This window comes from Pyrus communis, chromosome 11, assembly GCF_041283825.1.
Source record: "Pyrus communis isolate YQ-2024b chromosome 11, ASM4128382v1, whole genome shotgun sequence".
Taxonomy (NCBI): Eukaryota; Viridiplantae; Streptophyta; class Magnoliopsida; order Rosales; family Rosaceae; genus Pyrus; species Pyrus communis.
The window spans coordinates 27,410,431-27,430,157 of record NC_142575.1 but is presented as its reverse complement, the minus strand read 5'-3'; the positions used below and the strand labels follow the sequence as shown (position 1 = coordinate 27,430,157).

The 19,727-nt window shown below is 37.5% G+C and overlaps 1 protein-coding gene across 1 annotated transcript; it reads left to right on the top strand.

Annotated features, from left to right (window-relative positions):
• The first annotated feature begins 10,459 nt into the window (after positions 1 to 10,459).
• On the top strand, positions 10,460 to 19,710 carry LOC137743488 (Leucine-rich repeat (LRR) family protein). Its single transcript, XM_088679152.1, has 22 exons — positions 10,460 to 10,539; positions 10,612 to 10,794; positions 10,956 to 11,019; positions 11,135 to 11,271; positions 11,352 to 11,438; positions 12,385 to 12,460; positions 12,752 to 12,826; positions 12,975 to 13,044; positions 13,138 to 13,215; positions 13,322 to 13,382; positions 13,555 to 13,633; positions 14,515 to 14,605; positions 15,149 to 15,209; positions 15,287 to 15,354; positions 15,665 to 15,735; positions 15,940 to 16,077; positions 16,624 to 16,728; positions 16,978 to 17,102; positions 17,266 to 17,362; positions 18,169 to 18,243; positions 18,639 to 18,694; positions 19,319 to 19,710. Exons 2-22 carry the CDS (start codon positions 10,730 to 10,732, stop codon positions 19,392 to 19,394), a joined length of 1,755 nt encoding a protein of 584 aa, XP_088535278.1. The 5' UTR covers positions 10,460 to 10,539; positions 10,612 to 10,729; the 3' UTR covers positions 19,395 to 19,710.
• Positions 19,711 to 19,727: the final 17 nt, after the last annotated feature.

Sequence of the window (19,727 nt, the reverse complement as noted above, 5' to 3'; positions counted from 1 at the left end):
ATCGGAGGTTCGTTAAGGATTTTTCGGTAATTGCCTTGCCACTGACGAGGTTAACAAGGAAAGACGTTAAGTTTGAGTGGAATGATAAGAGTGAGCAGAGTTTCCAGCAGTTGAAGCATTGTCTTACTAATGCACCTGTTTTGGCACTCCCGGACGATAGTGGTGATTTCGAGGTTTATAGCGATGCTTCCTTGAATGGTCTGGGATGTGTATTGATGCAGCATGGTAGGGTGATTGCTTATGCTTCGCGACAGTTGAAAACCCATGAGATGAATTACCCTACACATGATTTGGAGTTGGCTGCTATCATCTTTGCGTTGAAGTTGTGGAGACACTATCTTTACGGAGAGAAGTGTAGGATCTTCACAGATCACAAGAGTCTTCAGTATCTCTTCACCCAGAAGGAACTTAATCTTCGTCAACGGAGGTGGTTGGAGTTGCTCAGCGATTACGATTGCACGATTGATTATCACCCTGGTCGTGCGAACGTGGTGGCTGATGCACTTAGCAGAAAGTCACATGGCCGTATCAATGCGTTGTACGCTAGTCGTATTCCTCTTTTGGTAGACTTGCGTGCTACAGGAGTAAGGTTAGAGGCAGAAGATCGAGAATTGGCATTGCTTGCTAATTTTCAAGTTAGGCCAATCTTAGTTGATCGGGTGCTTGAAGCTCAGGTAGCTGATGAACAGATTCAAGAACTAATTCAAGCGCGAGATCAAGGAAGGAGGCGAGATCTCAGAGTTCGTGATTCTGATGGCATGTTGATGTTAGAGGGGAGAATGTTCGTGCCTAGTAATGTGGAGTTGAAGAAGGAAAATTCTCGATGAAGCACATATCTCGGCTTACGCCATGCACCCAGGAGCAACCAAAATGTATCATACTATTCGACCATTTTACTATTGGCCGGGTATAAAAAGGGAGATAGCTAAGTATGTGAGCAGTTGTGCTGTTTGTCAGCAGGTTAAAGCAGAAAGAAAGAAGCCGTTTGGATTATTGCAGCCGCTTCCCGTTCCAGAGTGGAAATGGGAAAATATCACTATGGATTTTGTGTACAAGTTGCCGCGTACACATAATGGCTTTGATGGCATTTGGGTGATCGTTGATCGGCTCACTAAGTCGGCACATTTCATTCCAGTGAGAGAGAAGTACTCTTTGAGCCGGTTAGCAGAATTGTTCATCTCAAAGGTTGTGAAGTACCATGGTGTCCCTGTAAGTATTGTCTCGGATCGTGATCCACGATTCACATCGAAGTTTTGGGTAGCTTTTCAGGAAGCTTTGGGTACGAGACTACTTTACAGTACGGCATATCATCCACAGACGGACGGACAGTCTGAGAGAACTATTCAGACCTTGGAAGATATGCTGCGAGCATCGGTGTTACAGTTCAGTGATGCTTGGCACCAGCGGTTAGATTTGATGGAATTTGCTTACAATAACAGTTTCCATTCGAGCATTGGCATGACGCCATTTGAAGCTTTGTATGGTAGATCTTGTCGCACTCCGTTATGTTGGTCGGAGGTTGGCGAAAGAGTTTTAGTAGGTCCGGAGATTGTCGAGGAGACTACTCAAAATTTTCAAGTAATTAGGTCTAACCTGAAAGCAGCTCAGGACAGGCAGAAAAGTTTAGCAGATCGACATGCTACGGACAGAACGTATGAGGTCGGAGATTGGGTATTTCTGAAGCTTTCACCGTGGAGAGGTGTTGTGCGGTTTAGAAAGAAAGGGAAGTTGAGTCCCAGGTACATGGGACCGTACATAGTCACAGAAAGAGTTGGTGAGGTAGCTTACAGGTTGGAGTTGCCTCCGGAATTGGCTAAAGTGCATAACGTTTTTCACGTGTCTATGCTCCGACATTATGTTGCTGATTCGTCGCATGTGATACCTCCTCAACCATTAGAGATAAATCCAGATTTGACGTACGACGAGGAACCGTTAACGATCTTGGATTGGAAAGAGAAGGTTCTGAGGAACAAAACGGTGAATTTGGTGAAAGTCTTGTGGAGGAATCACTCGGTTGAAGAAGCAACATGGGAGACAGAAAATAGGATGAGGGATTTGTATCCTAGATTGTTTTTCGATCACTAGGGGTTATTTGTGGTTGTTTTGAATTTCGGGACGAAATTCTATTAAGGTGGGTAGGTTGTAACATCCCGTCCCGAAACTAACGGAACGTACATGTGAAATTACAATTTTACCCCCTAGTTCGTTAAACTTACGTGTAGTTTAGTGTTGTATGGTGTGGTGTGTAGGACCACCCACACTCATACACTCTCTTTTCTCCCGGGATTCCCTCCCTCATTCCCTCACTCTGTCTTTCTCTGTCTCTTTTCTCTCTCTCTCTCTCACTCTCCCCGAGCTCATCTTCTTCTTCTTCTTCTTCATTCTACATACGGTTATACACACAAACACATTCAAACCTTCACCAATCAAGAAACCAAGACCACCATCGTGTTCGTGGAGCTGAGAGGAGTTCAGAGGTGCCATTTTCAGGTAAGGATATAGTTGTTTTCACGTCGTTTCGACGAGGTCCGATTATTGCACTGTTCATGCAAACCTAAACTAGTGTGTTTTTGGAATTTCTAAGCTTGTAGATGTGTTTGTGAGGTCCCAAGGAGCCTCGGAGTGGTTCGTTGGGTGAGTTTGGACGTCGGGATCGTCCTGTGCAAAGTTGGCCGAGTTTTGACCTTGAAGACAGGTGAGATTCCTTGATTTTTAGGCCTTAAAACTAGTCTAACGTTGTTCTACTAGTCCTAAGCTTTATTTTGGTATAAAGATCGTGAAAAATGGTTGAAAAACGAAGGAGAAAACTTAGTTTGAAAATTACCCAGTTTTCCGGCGCCGGAGGCTCGCCGGAGAAGAAAGGGGAATATTCCGTTAAGTCTAACGGAATATTCCTAACGGCAGTGACGGAATCTGGTTAGATTTGACGGAATATTCCGTCAGTTAACGGAATATTCCTAACGGCGTCTGTTGACACCGTCAGTGTGCAGTGCACGTGACCGCGCGTGGGAGGCGCGTAGGTCCGTGGCTGTTCAGGCGCGTGGGGGCGCGTGCGTAGTCCAAAATTTTTTCTAAAAATATGGGCGTGATCCTGAGGTTGTGTAGATCACGTTGGTATATTCATTTGTCCAATTTGAGCAATGTATGAGAAGTTATTACGAGAAGTTGCTTAGGTGCTTTTAAATTAATGTTTTCGTAACTTTGTCGCGTATAGGTGATTCGTTCTCCGAGGACGAGCGTACACACTCGAGGCAGGGGGGCTACGACCCTTCTAATTATCAGTGAGTGGGCTTTTGTTTTCCGTATATACCTATATACATATTAATTCCCAGAAATTAAATAGAAAAGGTTATATGTTTTATGCCATGCATCATTTGAATATTGTTTACGCATCATCGCACGTATTAGTAGTGGCATACATATATATAAATGCGTATTTGGTGCTGTGGACGCACAGGTAAGTGCCAGGTAAGCGGTATTCATGTGGTTATGCATTCCTGTTTATTATGCAATGGTAGTTTGAGAGGTTTAGAGAGCTCATAATCTGCACCCCCGGTGTTAGTGCTCCCGCCCAGGGCCAGGGCACAGCCTTCACGTGTATGTTCACCAGCACCGCATGCTCGCCTTAGATCCAAGATAGGTGCAAGCCTGTCGTACAGACCACAATAGGTGGTTCCGACTTGTAGGTGACCCGCGATTTATCGCACAGCTTCACGTGATCGTAGCACTAGAGCATACATATATATATTACACCCAGCCTGTCGTACAGACCACGTTAGGTGGTTCCGACTCGTGTGCAGATTCAGTTATTGAGTTGAGAGTGGAGCTCTAGATGCAGCCGTACAGGTCACGTTAGGTGACTCCCGGCTGCTAGATTATATGTGATTGATGTGAATTACGCTTGAGTATTCATATTTGATTATGAGATTATGTTGTGGCATATTATGGAGCATGAATGGCATATGTGAAGCATGATTGACATATCTATACATACGTATATATGTTCATTTTCTGGGAAGTATACAGGTTTTACGGCGAGGGGTTAGAATGTGTTTTGCTAAAGAGTTTTCAAAGAACTTTGTTTTTGCCCACTCACGCTTTTGTTTTTGCGCCCCTCCAGGTTCTAGTGGTCTAGCAAGTTCGGTGGTTTATCCCAGAGGGCGTCCCGGCATTTCTGACAGACACTCACCATTGTAGGGTCACCTTCGGGTGTACATATGTCGTATCTTTCCTTTTGGACTGTTGTAGATTGCTCTGATTTGTGTCTCACATACACTAGTACTTTGTATGCTATTAGGTTTTTAATTATTCGTACTTTTATATTACCTTCTTAATAGCTTCCGCACGCGCACATGGTTACGTCACCTTCGCGTGATGGCCAGCACGCCCTGATCTCGGTCGGGGTGTGTCACCTATAACTTCAATTTTACAAAATTTGAATTTAATTTAAGTTGTTGTTTTTAAATAATAAATTATGTTGTAGATTTTTATAGTACTTAGCCGTTGGATTTGAATTTGAATTTAAGTTGTAATTTTTAAATAATAAATTATATTTGGTCCTCGGTTGGAGACAGTTTTTTGTAGCAGGGCTAAAACGAGCCCTATAGCTCTCGGTTGGAGATGGAGGCAAATATGGCCCTATACTGTTCATTAAAATATTAATATCTTGGAGGGCCAAAGGGCTAAAATGAGTCATCTTGCCGGCCTTCGGTTGGAGATGACCTAAAGTCCTTGCGAGTTCATATATTGCTCACTGTAATATATGGGCATTTTAGGCCAATTTCTATGGTTTACTATGTTGGTAAGATTTTAGGATACTTTGTTATTTTAGTATCATATTATTTTCATAATTCGTTTTCTATTTGTACTCTTAAAAATAGAATGTCAAGGGTTAAAGGTCACTACATAAGCTTTGATATAATTCAATAAATAAGCTTTGAGGTTTTTTCATAATATCAAGGGTTCATGTCAAACTCGTATCATATCATAGCTAGGGTTCTTGAAATTAACCAAGACCACTTATCGTGGCTAAATTAACACAGTATATGCAAGGCCATGCATGGTTGCGATCACTGCGAGTGAGGAAGAATTAATTTAACAATTCGGTCTAGTAATGCTTTATTTTTTAATATCAAAAGAAGTTTTAAACTCGAATCTCGGTCTAATTAATCTAAAGTGTAGTGAGCAACGATAGAGGATGACATTCAAGATGGACCAATTTGTGCCCTTTATTTCGCAAGTATGTGATCCATGCATGTGTGCATATAATGTGAAGGAACCACTTGATTTTAGAACAAAGTCAAAAACCAACGCCAAAAGGAGATAAACGTTCCTAAAGCTAAAGCTAATAAAATGATATGCTTTTCTTAATTCTGAATATCCTGTGTCCAAAGATTGAATTTACTTATGCTGCCTTCTTCTTCTTGTTTGTTTTATTAAGAAAATGTCAAACGTGCACCTCAAAAGAAGAATATACAAGTGCAAATACAGCAGCTATCATGATAGGCATTCAGTTGCAAACTACAAATCCAGCACCAGAAGCTGCAAATGAAGGGAATATTTTTGTTCACCGGTTTGAGAGTGTGCCCTGTGTGTGTCAGATAAGTAACCAGCATCATCATAACCAACAAAGGAAGAATCAGCTCGAGAACAAAGGATATTGGTGCTGTCACTCGAGGAAGCATAGGGGTAGAACAAGCTCAAATCCGTAACAAAAAAGGGCATGCATAGGGGCTTGGTCCGACAAAAGGCCGCCCAGCAGAGTAAGTGCCCCGTAGAGATGGAGCGGGCCGAGAAGATAGAAGCCTAGGGGGCAGCTGCAGGCTGCAATGATAAAAGTCCAAAGGAATGGGCTTGGGCTTAAAGCGCTTCAGCAGGCCCAAAACATGGGCTGCACAGTAGACGCCAAAACTACATAGTTTGGAGCAAGAGTAGGAGTTGCAAAGGATGGCAAGGGGATAGATTAGGTTCAGATGTGCCATCCTCATACTCGAATCTGTAGTATTCCTGAATGGATTTTTCCCATAACCGAACCGTCGGGTGATGGATTTTTGATCGGAGAACGGTTTTCCCCATTATGATATTTATAAGTTTATTTATATTATTAACTAAATGAAGAATATTAAAAAAAACGATATTAAATAAATTGTTATTATTAATACAATTGATACAATGCATCTAATAAGTAATATTGTCACTTAATATTACGATCTAGTGGTATTCACTTGTAAGTGAGATGTCTTAGGTTCGATTCTCGCCAAATGCGGGTTTGAACCACATTATTGCTAGCCTATTGAGAGACTAAGCCCACCCCCTCCTCTTAGTATAGATAATATCAATTGTTCAAAAATAAGTAATATTAAAATTTATATTACTATGAAAACATTTACACTCTTAAAAATTATAAGCATATAATTCCTATTATTAATGATATAAAAGTAAATAATTAATTTCATATTTAATAATGCATGATTATTAACAATCCCTTTTCATATAATAAATAATTATATTTTTTTATTCATAGATGAAATGGTTCGATTTCGAGTATGGGTTTGGGACGGATACCCCAATAACCATAACCGAACCCAAAATCAAAAAATTTCCTCGATAGTTACTTATAACCGTAAAATACCAGAAATTTTATCCGAAACCGAACCATTTGGATCGGTTACTTACGGGAATCGGATTTTATAGGTTAAATTGTCATCCCCAAGAGTTGCAGGCTTGGTTCTGCTCGATGGTGCGGCTCGACTTGGCTTCAGGCCATGCCATGCACGGTGGCGTGGCTCAGCTGCTATTTCCATTTTTCTTTCTTTTCAGTTTTAGAGTTTTAAAAACCTTAGTTAAGTTGCGCGTGTATGAACATGTGTATATATATTGAACCATATAAGCAATATATATAATAATAATAAGACTGAGAATTCATGTATCTTGGTAAATGTTTTCATGCTAACAGGAGTTTATAAAATATCAATAATGTGTTTTTGAATAACCTACTTTTGCTGGATAAGAAATAAAATCTTTGAATGCTAGTTGTAGAAGAACCTCTTCCACAAACCTTCAGTTTCTTAGTGTCAGCAAGAGCGTGTTGATATTTAACTAAAGATTTATAAAGGGATGAAGAGACAGCGTGACGGCAAATAGAGAGAAGATAGAATATGTGAATTATGAGATGTGTATTATATCATTCCATTGTGTTTTTATTTATAATAGTAATTAAGGAATAGAAAAATTTTGTGCTCACTTTGATAGAGAAAATAATTAACAACTACCCAACAAATTATGGACAAAATAGTAATATTGTACAATTTAGAAATCAAACGTGGAAGAAACAAATTCCACCACGTTTGCAAATCAATTTTTCTCAAACTGTTGGATTTCCTTGCCGAGGAGGATAGGAGGAGGCCATTCCATCAGTTTATATCACAAACTTCACATATCCCAGCGGAGGCCATTGGTAAAGGTTACGGTATTGAAGAAGCAGAAAAAAGACGTATGTATGTTTAGCGCAACAAGTCATAGTAGTTTCAATCTTTGTCCAAAGTGCGCAATTTGGGATGATGGATGATGAATTACAGATGGTTGCACTTTTATTTAAAGTTACTTCATGCTTCCTTTTTAGTTTTCTTACTTTCATTTTGATATATACGTTCTCTACAATTGTTGTTTGTAGTTTAACTGTTTATTTTTTACTCTTCAATGTTGTACATATGTATTTTATCAATAGTGATTAATGCATTCGTTACTGTTTTCCACAAAGAGTTTGCACTCTTTCTTCCAAACGTTAGTGACATTGGTGATTAATTTTAGCAACAAAAAAACATTGAAGCCATCGCCATGGATGTGAGGATTGGTGGTACGTGATCAGAGATTGAAAACCCTAAAAACTGGATGTTGACGTGTAGGGTTGAGTTGAGGAAAAGTAACGTGAAACTTGAACGGGCAAACGAAAACATTTGGTACTTCAAGTGCAGGTTGGTTTTCTTCTCTCACAATTTTTTTTTTCTTTCTGTTCTTCTTCCTTTTCCAGCAATTTTTCTTGTAACTATAGGCCACAATTGCTTATAAAGTATTACAATCATAGGGTTTTGCACAGAAAGAGAGGAGAGGCTGACACTTGATGGGTTTCTCTTATTAAGTTTTCATTCGTTTATCCTTTTTTTTTTATTACTGTTATTGACACAAGTTTTTTTCATTGGGGAAATAAATTTGGGTAATAATATGCTACTGTGATTTATCTTGCAAGGCTAAAGACGATTCTATGCATGTTTGAAGGAACAATCTGAGTTTGTCAAATACTACTGTGGTCATACAGATTTGATTTCTCCCAATTGTAATCCTAATTATTCATGTTCTTCACTATCTTGATTAATTTGTTGCCTTTTATCTTTTGCCTTATTTCCAATATCATACTTGGAATCTCACTCGACATTCCAAATTGAGGAAGAGTAAACATATAGAATATTTGCGTTTAGCTTATTCTCTATTCTTTAAGTTTGATATACATTTAAAAAAGTGGGTTGAAAAACATAAGTAAAATCATGCGTGGTAGTTCCCTTCTAAGTGTCAATATTAGCATGGATGTTGGCAATGGCCATAGCTCAAGTCGTGGCTTGAATGAAGAGGTGAAGAAAATGAGGGAGGAGTGGATGAATAAAGAAGAAGAACACAGGAAGGCTGTGGGCTTGGTTTAGTAAGATTATGCTGCCAAGCTTGATGATTTGGGGGCTCAAATTTGGTCAGTTTTAATATCAAATTAGCCTTCATAAAAAAAATAAAGAAGAAATATTGAATATATGTTGCTAGGTTTATTTTCTAGTTTTCCTTTTTTTTCCTTGCAAGATTGATTTGGAACATCATGTTTAGCTTCACTCTGTTTATGTTTTTCTCTTTCAGGTACGCAGGTTTAAACAATATTAGTTCAAGACTAATAATATTGACCTCTCCATTATCCCATGGAAATAAAATTTGGGAGGATCAAGAAATGAATAAAGATTGAATTGTTAGGTCATTTGTCTTATTTATTTGTTAATTTTATACTCATAACAACATTTGAACAAAATTTAAGTTTTTTCCTTAATCACGGTAGAAATTGCTATTTTTATTTTGTAGCTAACTATGATCTCCATGCTTATTGTTCTATGTGGGCTGTTACAAAACACTCTAGAGAGTGAGCCAATTTTATTCGACCTTGGATTGGTTAAGAGAAGAAAAGCATGTGTTTTTTGCAATAATCAAATTTCATTGAACTTGGAGAAATACTATTTGACCAAATAGGATTTTAGTTTGTTTGTAACTTAAGTTAAAATTGTAGTGACATTATTAATGTCTATAACCAATGAATAACAATGGTAAATGGCTAACACAATACATCTTTAAAGGCGTGCAGCCCTCGTGATTAAAAAATAAAAAGCTTTTTCGCGCGCATACAAAGAGGCTAATTTATAATAAAATTCTCAGTCCACGTTGTCATTGTGGTTGGTGTGGAAGATGAGACAGCTCCCCACTAATTAGTTGAAATCCATTTAATTAATTTAATTGCATCCAGTTTAGATTTCCTATCACTGAATTGGTGCCTCACCTACTAATTCCTTTTTGAAAAAACAAATTAAACATCAAATAAAACTTCAAATAATAAAAATTGGCCAAGCAAAATTGTAACATCGTTGGTAAATATTTCCTTCAAAATCATACTAATCATCGTGCTTATAAGGTGATACGGTATCTTAATCACAAGAGATCTTTTATTATATCTGAAATACAGACATATATGTCATATATCATTATACAAGTGAAAGAACACTTTAAAAAAAAAAAAACATTTTCTCTACTTATACAACAACATATGTCATATCACCCCGTTTCAAAGAACTCATCCCAATGACTTTAGCCAGGGTCTGAACATAGCAATCGATCATCTATTGCTTTGTAGCACCCTTGCCGCCAGGCTTTTCCATGACAATGAGCCAGTGCTCGTAATCACAACCAGATAAAAACAGGGTCATCTTAGTGGACGGATGGTCGCTGAAGTTCGAATAGAGTTGAGGGGCGAGTAAGAATCGCCAGACTGATTGACCCGACAACGAGTGGAGGGCAAAGCTGGGATGCCGGCAGCATAGATGGGAGGGAAGAGCCGCCGAGTTGTACTGAGACATGTGCAGCCGAGGGAAACCAACCACATAATATAACCATACGCCTCTTCGGTCTGAGCTTAAAGACTGTTCATCTCTGACGGGAATTTGTTTATTAAAATCTTAGCAAATCTTTGACATTCTCATTACGCCTATTCATGTGTAGATTTTTTAATTTTAATTTTTTTATCCCTGAATTTAGATGTATTAAATCATCTTAAATCTTAACTTGCCTACACATTCACAATTTTCTTTTAAAACCCAAATTCACCACACTTTGATTTTAGAATCTATTAAAATCCTAATTTTGAGCAATTTTTGAAATGTGAGACTGATAAATAATGGAGTTTTAACAAAGTCCTAAACGATTTTTTATTCAAAGTAAAATTTTCACAGATGACTGACAAATCATACTTTAAAAAGTGAACGGCTCTGAAACAAATTGGAACGATCCGCATCATACTATGGGGTAAGCCCAAATTACTAACTGCAACCTGGTTAGCAGGCTCAGTTCGTCATGGAACAGATTGAAAAGTAGCACCTGAGTCAGTGAGACTGTAGATCCAAAAAGCGATCGCATTCGCCAAGTTCATCAGCCAATGGATCGGGTCATCAAAGCTGCCAGAAGGTCCGGTTCTCTCAACCTCTCAAATCGCTCTCTGAGGTAACATTTCGAACGATCCGCAGTTACAGAAGACACAAAATATCATCCATCTCCACCCCCATTATCTTTGCTCCCGATTATTATCTTCTGCAATAATTCAAATTTCCATCACATTAGATTCATTGGATTCATATGGGAACTGGGTTTTTTTTTATTGTCAGGGAAGTGCCGGATGAGGTATATAAGAGTACGAGTGCAGTTGGGGACGATGAGAAATGGTGGGAGGTAATTAAATTTGTTTAATTTCTTTCTCTGAATCGTGAAATGGCCGTTTCGAATTCGCAAAGTTTGATTCTTTTCGATCGGAATTAGAGTAATGGACCCGTTTGCTTGATTTCAGGCTGTGGAGCTACAGAAGCTCATTCTAGCTCATAACAATATTGAATTACTGAAAGATGAGCTCAGAAATTTGCCTCTGTTAACTGTGTTGAATGTCAGCCACAACAAGCTTTCCGAACTTCCGGCTGCGATTGGAGAGTGAGTTTTGTTTGCAGTACTTTGTAGTAGTATGTGTTGTTGGTTTTGTGTTTTGTTGAAATCTCTATCCCATTTGGCAGGCTTACCATGCTGAAATCGTTAGACATATCGTTCAACTCAATTCTGCAACTGCCTGAGGAAATTGGATCAGCAATTTCCCTTGTCAAGTACGGTTTTCTTCTTCTCCAATCCCTACATTTTTTTTAACACATGAAAAAACTACCAATATGTCTAATTGATTCTAAAACAAATGAGAAAGAAAGAAAGATTCAAATGGCTTTGTGAGCATGATTATGTTGTTGGTAGTTTTATGGATAGCATCCAACCAATTGAAGCTAGCTATCCTCTCTCTCTCTCTCTCTCTCTTTCTCTCTACATATATATACATATGTGTGTGTGTGTATGCTTATCGTTATTTTTCATCAAATTAGGTTCTGCACCTATCACTATCTACTATGGCCACTTCTGGCCTTCAAGTACCATAAACCTAAAAGAAGCTGCTTTTTATTATAAATGGATTTCTTGGTCCTTGTTTGCCTAGTATTGCCATAAATGCATATCAGGCTCTTGTAATTTTTCTTTTTTAATATAAAAAATGAATATGAAAGAGCCAATTATTGAAATGGAAAAAGTGAAAGAAAATCTGAAACCATTTAACCAAAGGATTTCCACCGTTCTCTAGTGGAGTGTTAAAACTGTTAAGACCTCAATGTCGATGGTAGCATAATTACATGAAGGACATTTGATTTTTTAAATAAGTGTCCAACTTTATTTTGAATGAAGGATATTTTTTGTGCAATTGAAACCTAGTATTTTTAAATCCACGATGTTTTTTTTCTGAACTTGCCTATTTTAAGTAATTCCTCATAATCAGAGAAATTTTTTGGCTGATTTTAGGATGAAATGAAACCATAACAAAAGTACGATTGTTCATCTGTTGTAACGAGCTGTCTCAATTTCCAACACTAAACTAATTGTACGAAGAGGTCATATAACATATTATTTATCTTGCATCCAATTTCCTGATTATGGTATCATTACTCTTATTAATAACTTCAGAGTGGAACCTATCAGAAGTTTTAGGTTAATCAAGTTGTTGTGTGATCCTTCCAGATTTGATTGTTCGAACAATCAGCTGAGAGAACTCCCAAGCTCACTTGGAAGATGCTCAGATCTATCAGAATTCAAGGTAATTGCTTGAATTAGGTTGATTATTATGTGGTGGCGTAGCCATGTTGCGGGTAAAATTTGACACAGCATGTCCCACAGCCTTGTCCACAATCTTGTGGTGTGGTTGTTTAACTTTATGCCCCTTGCCCGAATCTATATGCATGTGACTGAATTTTATACGTTTTTGTATTTGTTTCATTTTATTATTCTATAAACTAGATGCCTTCAGCATGGAAGGATAATTTCATTTGTTTTTTAACATCATATCCGATTCTGATATAAAGTAAGTTATATGGTAATCTTTTTTCAGGTGTCAAATAATATTATAATCAGCTTGCCAGAAGATCTGGCGAACTGTTCAAAATTGATGAAATTAGACATGGAGGTATGAGCAAGATTGTAACTTTAGCTCCTGGGGATGATGACTTAATGCCTTTTTCTTATTTTTTTGTTCTTTTATGTAACATTAGTAATTTGGTAGTTGATAAACTTTAGGACCTAAAACGCGAAATTGTATCATCTGCCTGTGCCAGGGTAACAAGCTAACAATCTTATCCGAGAAATTGGTTGGATCGTGGACCAAGCTTACAGAACTCAATGCATGTAAATATTTACAGATTTGCTAATTCAGTGCTTACTTCTTGTTGCACATCTTTGGATATGTTGAAAAATTGTTTGTTATTGGAACCTATGCAGCTAAAAATCTGCTGGGTGGAATACCAGAGAATATTGGAAGTCTTTCTCGTCTCATTCGTCTTGACCTTCATCAGAACAGTGAGTCATTTTTTAATGGACATACCATAAAGATTCATTTTTTGGCATGATATGGCCAATCTGTTCACCTTTTTTTATAAGTTGTGAATGTTTACGAATTTTGCAGAAATTTCATCAATCCCAGTTTCAATCATGGGCTGCTCTGCTCTTGCGGAGATCTATATGGGGTAGCAGTAACATGATCCTTTTAATTTTTTGAGGATATGGAGTTTATAGATAACTTTTGCAGTAACTTAGTGGGACCCCACTTAGTGGGAAAAGGCTTTGTTGTTGTTTTGGAGTTTATAGATAACTTTTGCATCTTTTGAGATTTACTTGCACTTATACATCAAATTTTAGGAACAATGCATTGTCTACCTTACCGGCTGAGATGAGCGCACTTTCTCATCTAGGAACTTTAGATCTTCAATCCAACCAGGTAGGTAGAATTTCATTTTTTATCTTTTTTCAGAAATGTGAAGATTGTCTTTCTTAAAATAATTGATGCCCACAAGACGTGTTTATAAATGATTTTCTTGCATCTCTCTATAATTAATGTTTTGTTGAGTTACTTGTATGAGTCTATTCGGAAGTGATCATTTTAATAGCCATCCTTTCTTTTTAGATCACACTAATTTTGCAGAAACTAAGATCTGAATACATTTTTCAGCACATGTACATGACAATATTTTGGAATGTTTTAATCACCTGTACTACAAAGGTACCAAGGTGAGATGAGACTATTCTAACACTCCCCCTTAGTGCCAGAATTGGAGACTTTACTCTCCCCCTTCACGCTGTGTAGGAGATACAAACCCGACCGATCCATGAGGCACACCTTATCTGATACCATGTAAAATTTGCGGGTCAAACTTATCCTTAAAATCGGCATACTAGGAAAGGATGCCCATGGTTTAATATACCATCCATCTTAGGCAGTGTGGAACAGTGCTACAATCACAGACAATAACAACTTAAATCCACTTAGGCATGTTTACAGATGAGGTAAAAACTCAGTGATTATTGGTTTCTGATGCAAGAGAAATAATCTCATCATATCAGAAACTACTCAAGAAGCGGGGGGGAGGGGGGAGATGATATGGATAACCCTAGCTAAGTTAGTAGAGAGACTAATTAAGATCCTAAGTAAGCTGGAATTGACTGAAGGTAACTTCAGTAATTTCCAAAAGGCAATTCGAATTAAGAATGGGATCTCCTTTGGGTGCTTGACACTCCAACCACTCCATGATTCTTCTGTTGCATGTTCTGCATCATCTTTGGATAACAAATTTTGAATTCTGTGCTAACTACTTCATGCAGTTAAAGGACTATCCAGTGGAGGCATGTAAATTGCGTCTTTCTTTGTTGAATCTCTCAAACAATTCATTGTCTGGATTGCCCCCAGAATTGGGTAAGGTTAACAATTCATACCATTTAATCCCGTATGACTTGTGATGCTGTAAAAAAAGTCTCTTGGTAATTTCACTTTGGAAGTTATGAAGGGATCAGAATTCTACTTTTGTTGACGCAATTTACAGTTGGTGAAAAGAATTGATATTTTTGATAATCATATAAGAAAGGAAGTGGTACTTCTCATACCCTCGCCAAACATATTAGACTATGCCAAAAATTGGGGCTAATTCTTTTTGATAAAGGAATCTTAGAATACTAAAGTGGCACAAGTTAGAGTGCACTAGTCTTAACTATATTTGCACGTCTGGCAGAGTGGGGGTGGGCGGATGGGATAATGAAATGATGAAGTTTAGTTACATATAACTCAGAAAAAACTCTAATGCTAGTGGGTTGGCAGAGGGTGGGCAAATAAAATGATGAGTAAACCTTGGATGTTTATGTATATTATACTCAGAAAAACTCTACTACCTACCTTCTGTTATCTTTAAATCCAATTTTGCTAATTCTTATGGTTAACTGATGAAAATTATTCATTGTTTAGGAAAGATGACTACGCTGCGGAAACTTTTGCTCACCGGAAATCCAATACGAACTCTTCGTAGGTGAGGCATCTTCTTGGCCCATATCATTTTGTGCTTCTGTTAAGTAAGTGTTATCCAACAGATTTTTCCTCTCCCAGCACATTGGTTTCAGGATCAACTCCTACTCTACTGAAGTATCTTCGAAGTAGACTTTCTGAGAATGAAGGTATGTTCATTTGACAACACATGCATGACCATTTTCTTTTCTTTTTTTGCCTCTCAAACATGCTAATTTTACAATTTTTTTCCTTTCTAAAAGGGATTATAGACTAGTTTTTCTGGTTGAATGTATGAAACTTGGAAAGAATTAAACATCCTAATTCTAATTTGACAACAATAATAAGCATTCAATTCTGGAAGTATATCACATAGAAATCTACAACATTGTAAGAGTTCCAAAAATTCGCCACCATGATTTACAGTATTCAACCAACTTTTGTCTTTTAAGTAAATTTAATTCAAGATTTGTGATATAGATGCTGAAGGTACAAGTACAAGAAAAGAGGACGTGATTGCCATGGCAGCTCGACTATCTATCGCTTCAAAGGTGCTGTTTTTTTATTTTTTCTAAGATAAGCTTTTTTACGAATGATCATTTTATAGCTTGATTTGCTGTCCATGTCCACCCTTTTTCCCTTTGATATTTGTATTGGTTGTTCTAGATGTCTAGTATAGAGCTCAGATTCACCCTTCTTTGTAATCTTTCTTTCTGATGCTGGAATGTTGCACTTCAAAATGGTTTTACTTTCAGGAACTTTCGATGGAAGGGGTGGGTTTGAGTGCTGTCCCATCAGAGGTATGGGAGTCGACTGAGCTCATGAAGGTTGATCTTTCTAGGAATTCCATCCAAGAGCTCCCAGTTGAACTTTCATCATGTATCAACCTTCAGGTAAAGTATCTTTATACTTATCGTGTCTTTATACTTATCGCTTGCCTGCTTGTGAGGGAATGAATGATGAAGTTCATAAAGTGAAGTGCATGTATATTGGTAAGTTTTTCCCTGACTTAGAGATACTACTAGTTACAATTATTTTGTGGCTTGACTTCTGAAGCTTTATCCATTGTCTAGGTGTAAGGCTAAATGGTGGAAAAGGTTAAGCGATAGCTTAGGAAGATGCAAATGGTTTAAATTGAAATCATGAAGAAAACTAAGCTTTGGGCCACTGTTCCGGGGATGTGAAAAATATCTTGAGAGTAATAGATAGGCTGTTTAGGGAACTCTAAATTAGGATAAGAGGGATAGGGTTTGGTTGCAAAAGTTTCAGAGTATACCAAAAATTATAGTGAGCAACTGATAGATCTTTGTATTAGTTGAACTCCAGTTTCTCCTTTCTAAGTACTTTATCTTTGTGTGAATAGTAATTGATCATACAACTTGCATATTTTTTTTTAAATCTGCATTGTAAGTCATCCTTATATTTGTCCAAATGTGCAGACATTAATTTTATCCAGGAACAAGATTACAGACTGGCCAGGTGCAATTTTACAGTCGCTTCCTAATCTTTTGTGTTTGAAGCTGGACAATAATCCCCTAAGACAGGTAAATACATGTAGCTGGTCCAATCGTCATTTTCTTGTCTTGTCAATATATTTTCATGAGTTACTAGAGTTTTAGTAAACAAAGAAGGGATGTGGTTCATGACAAATACAATTCTCGCGACAAACCTTTTTATACCATGATATATAATATTACCAATGTATTCCAAAATCTTAATCTGTCAAGTAATGGGTCAAACATTGTATATCAAACGAAAAGATGTGAGTACCCTCCTTATTTCTTGACTTGTAGATTCCACCAGATGGATTTCAAGCAGCCCCTATGCTTCAGATTCTAGATCTAAGTGGTAACGTGGCTTCATTGCCAGAGCATCCCGCATTTTCTAGCTTACCACATTTGCGGGAGCTTTACCTGAGGTTAGTGAACTTATGACACACACACACTCACACATAGAGATAATATATGAATGTGTTGCGTGCTTGTAGATATTGAAGTTCCTAATAACATACAGTGCTGTTTGCATACATCTATTTTCGTTGTTTCTGTTTTAGGCTAAGCTACATCTTTTTCACTTGATAGACGAATGCAGCTAAGAGAAGTTCCATCGGAAGTCTTGAGTTTGCAGCAACTGCGGATCCTTGACTTAAGCCAAAATTCCCTCCAATCGGTTCCAGTGGTAATATATTCCTTGCCTAAGAAACAAATATACAAGTAATATCTCGAAATTTATAAGTGTGTAAGCAGACTGCTGTAGAGGTTTTATGATATTAGTGGTAGATACTTTATGAGTTTAAAGGGGGGTCATAATTTCATGAGGCGATAGGAGGGAGGGTTGGATTTATCCCTTTGCATAAAATTTCTTTAAAAGAACTTGAAAGCAAATAAAAGAGAAAAAAAGCTAATTGTTGTAACCATGCCCGCCAGTCTTGGAGGCACCCTGAGAGCTGTGGCTGTCATTAGGGCATATAGTACAAATTAAGTTTTTATGTACAAATTAGTATTTATAAAATAGGAATAAGAACTTGTTAAACGATGAAATATTATTGTATACAAAAAAAAAGAACAATCATTCTTTAGAACGTAAATTTAATAAACGGAGGTATTCTTAAAATGACATCTCTAACTTTAGGTCATTTTCTTGTCCCAAGAGCCTTTGTTCATGTGGCACTGTGAGTAGTTGGGTAAAAGTTTAGGTCCTAGGTTCAAGTCTCATCTGATAAAAGAAAAAGCTGTATTTTTATTCAGCTAATGTATTTCCATATTTCACGTCGCATATAGTACAAATTAAGTTTTTATGCACTTCAGAAAAAATGGACACCTCAAAATCCTGGGGCTCGCCTTTGGCAGTCCAAGGAAATGCTCTAAATGTCAGATTTTGGTTCTCAGTTCATATATCATGTCCTTCAAAGAACTTCTTTCCTTCTTGTGGTACGTTAATTGTGATCTGAATTCTTGATTATCCCTGTTAATATTGGTGTGCAGGAGTTCAAAAATCTTACTTCACTCACTGAGCTGGGCCTATCTGACAATAACATATCAACGCTTCCCCCAGAGTTGGTCAGTACATGAAAATCTTTCACAAATGTTTTGATTTCTTAGGTTGTGACAACTGACTTCTTGATTATAGAGAACAAAAGATTCTGTAGACTCATATGATTGACTATATAAAAAGATCGGATATAGAGCTTTACCCAACTTGCAGAGAGATTTCTCATTTCGAGCCCTGGTCGCAATGATGTAAACATTGCGCCAGAGCTTATGTTACTAGAAGTATGGTCCTGCAATGGTTGGGGTCGGTCCTGATGAAAGTAACTAAAAGATAATTGATTGAATTGTTTCTTTTGTAGCTAAGATTTTCTTCATTAATGGATTGCCTTACGTCTTCCCTAAGTTGTCTACTAGCTCACATAATGTATTTGATTTATTCTAATCTAAAGCGTTCCTTTGATCAGGGGTTGCTTGAGCCTAGCTTACAAGCCTTGAGACTTGATGGGAATCCATTAAGAAGGTATGCTACTTTTTCCTCATTTCCTATTAGTTTCTGGAAGGTTTGATGTCATTCCGTATTTTGTGGTGTTAAACTTAAATAGTACAAAATTTTGCTGCGCATATAAAAGTAAAGGACTCGGAGATAAGTTTTAGGTCAGTCAAGTTACTTTAGGATTGTCACTGGCTCAATGCCTAACTCCTTAATTATCTGGGAAATGCGGTTAAGTATGTATGGAAATCACCTGTGTGTGGCCTGATCTACAGTGGACAAAAATGCAAGGCAACAGTACATCTATTAGCCTAAGACAACTTGAGGCGTGATCCCAAGCTCAAAATATGTCTGCTTGAGTTCTTACAATGATGCAACCTGGATAGTCTCTTGCTATCAATTTCTTTATTCATTAGGAAGTTGAAATTTTCTTCTAAGAAGAAAAAAGATATTAACAGTAAAAATGTCAGCGAGGCAATACATTCCGTCCAATTGCATGCTAATCAGTCGGGCTCCTATTGAAACGTCAATCCCTTGATTATAGAATGATACCTGTTGAATATACTTCATTTCAACGATTACCGGAGTTCTAAATTCCTTGCTGTTCCTATGCATCATTGGCCCTTCTCATGTTATTCATATGTACTTGAACAGCATCCGGAGGACGGTTTTAGATAGAGGAACCAAAGCTGTTCTGCAATATCTCAAGGACAAAATTGTTGAAGACTAGCATCTTTTGCATTCGCTCCCTTCTTGTCCAGATTCGTTCCACTCTTTTCATGTGACCAAGATCTTGATATGAAGACCGCAACACTTGTACTGCTCGGTGTATTGCAGCTTTGTATCATTTGAGTGTATGATTAGTATTCTTCACTTTCGGATCCCCGCCTAATTAAATTCCAGATCAATTGTATGTTTGTTTGTTTGTTTTTTGGGTGTTGTCGTTGGAGCTTTCGTTGGACCTTGACTTGTGGGTGCATGTGAATTTTACCAATACACACATTTTAATTTTTACAGATAAATAATATTATTGACAGCGAAGTATATATTTTGCCTGTTCTTG